The following is a 1,702-nucleotide window of genomic DNA, read 5'->3' on the forward strand; positions in this document are numbered from 1 at the left end:
GAGAGGGCGCTGTCTCGATTCTTGTCTCTTCACAAAATGGCCACGCATCTTTTGTCGAAGTTAAGCCAGTTCAGAGAAAACGGAGACTTCATTGACGTTCGTCTGAAGGTGGATGAGTCCATCTTTCCTGCTCACCGCAATGTTCTCGCTGCTAATAGCGATTATTTTCATGCAATGTTCACGAATGGAATGAAGGAATCGAACCAGGAAGTGATCAAGCTCAAAGATGAAAGTATTTCAGCACTGAGTTTTAAGGTCATATTGGATTCCATCTACCGTGGAGATGTCCTTGTTTGCAGGGAAAACGTGTTTGAAGTTCTAGCAACTGCCAGTCATCTCCAGATGCCAATTATTGTTCGACAGTGTTGTGATTTCATGGACAAAGAATACGTTCAAGGTTGCATTGACATCCAGACTTATCTCAATCTTCTTGCATTTGCTAATTTGCACGGTCTGAGAGACCTAAAAGAAGCTACACAAAGTAAGATGGCGTCGGTGTACAAGGAGATCTGTGAAAGGGAAGAATTCTTGTTCCATATTGACGCTGATCAGCTCTTAAATCTTCTCAGCCGAGATGACCTCAGTGTTCCTTCCGAGACATTCATCTTCAAATCCGTGATGCAGTGGATCAAATGCAAGAAAGAAGAGAGGATGCCATTCGCGGCTAAAGTTATCGGAGAGGTTCGACTGGGGCTGGTCGATACCAAGGATGTGGTTGAAGAACTAAACACAGAGGAGATGCAACGAGTGCTGGAGATTCAAATGCTTATGTGTGAGAAACTACTGCTGCATAGCAACATGCCCTCTTCCAGCTCTAAGTTTGCTGTTGAGAAAACAAGACCACGTTCAATAACCTCGGTAAGTGCAGAAAACCTTTATTTGATAAATAGCTGTTGTTCATGACTTTTTTTGATAACTGAGTACATGTGATATATTTTCACGCGTACTGATCAAGCCACTGAACCGTTGTGCCCTAACGATGAACTGTAAGGATCTCACTCCCAGTGCTACTATGTCGAGTGCTCGCCTAATACAACCTGGAAGTCTGTTGATGGAAGCTACTTCTTCTACATCACCTCAGTAACTATTCAAAGTTAGATTATTAGGAATTCATACAGCTAAACAGCATTCAGTAGTTCCCGATCCGGTTCCCGATCCAAGCAAGGCGTCGTTGAATCGAATAGTTAAAGGCCTCTGTTAAATCTAAGGCCGGAAGCAGACGGCTAGCCTTTCGCCTTTGCTCCGTTTCAAGCATTGCCTCCAGTTCTCATAGATCTGTCAATCAAGAGTGAAGATTTACAACTCTACGGTCTGAGTCAGGCTTATAATCAGACAATAATGTTAGTGCCACAAATCCCTAATCAAATCACGGGTACAGTTTTCTTAATACGGTTTTGATTAATGTTCATTGAGTGTTTGGAAATATCCATACGTTTTGCGTTTGGCCTCTTTCAGGTATACGTTGCGATTTTCCCTGATGGTTTAGACGATAAAGGGAGGCAACAGGAGGAGGAGGAGGAGGAGGAGGAGGAGGAGGAGGAAGTTTCCGATGCCAATGAAACTAAGTATCTTGATGTTGAAACAAAATCATGGAAACCGTTGCCCTCCATGGCAAAATTGAATAATGCAACTAAATGCATCGGTGCTGAAGTTGTCAGTAATAACTTGTACGTTGCTGTAAGAAGTGATGATTCTGTTGACA

General features: G+C 42.9%; 1 protein-coding gene across 1 annotated transcript in view; it reads left to right on the forward strand.

Annotated features, from left to right (window-relative positions):
• LOC140938148 (kelch-like protein 26) overlaps positions 1 to 1,702 on the forward strand; it is a gene marked incomplete at its 3' end in the record, with an annotated part of 2,469 nt that continues 767 nt past the window's right edge. Inside the window, exons 1-2 of the mRNA XM_073387671.1 lie at positions 1 to 858; positions 1,456 to 1,702. The exon at positions 1,456 to 1,702 is cut by the window's right edge and continues 767 nt beyond it. Coding sequence (XP_073243772.1) covers positions 37 to 858; positions 1,456 to 1,702 — 1,069 coding nt within the window. The remainder of the gene's footprint in view (positions 859 to 1,455) is intronic.

This window comes from Porites lutea, chromosome 5 (assembly GCF_958299795.1).
Source record: "Porites lutea chromosome 5, jaPorLute2.1, whole genome shotgun sequence".
NCBI classification, from domain to species: Eukaryota; Metazoa; Cnidaria; class Anthozoa; order Scleractinia; family Poritidae; genus Porites; species Porites lutea.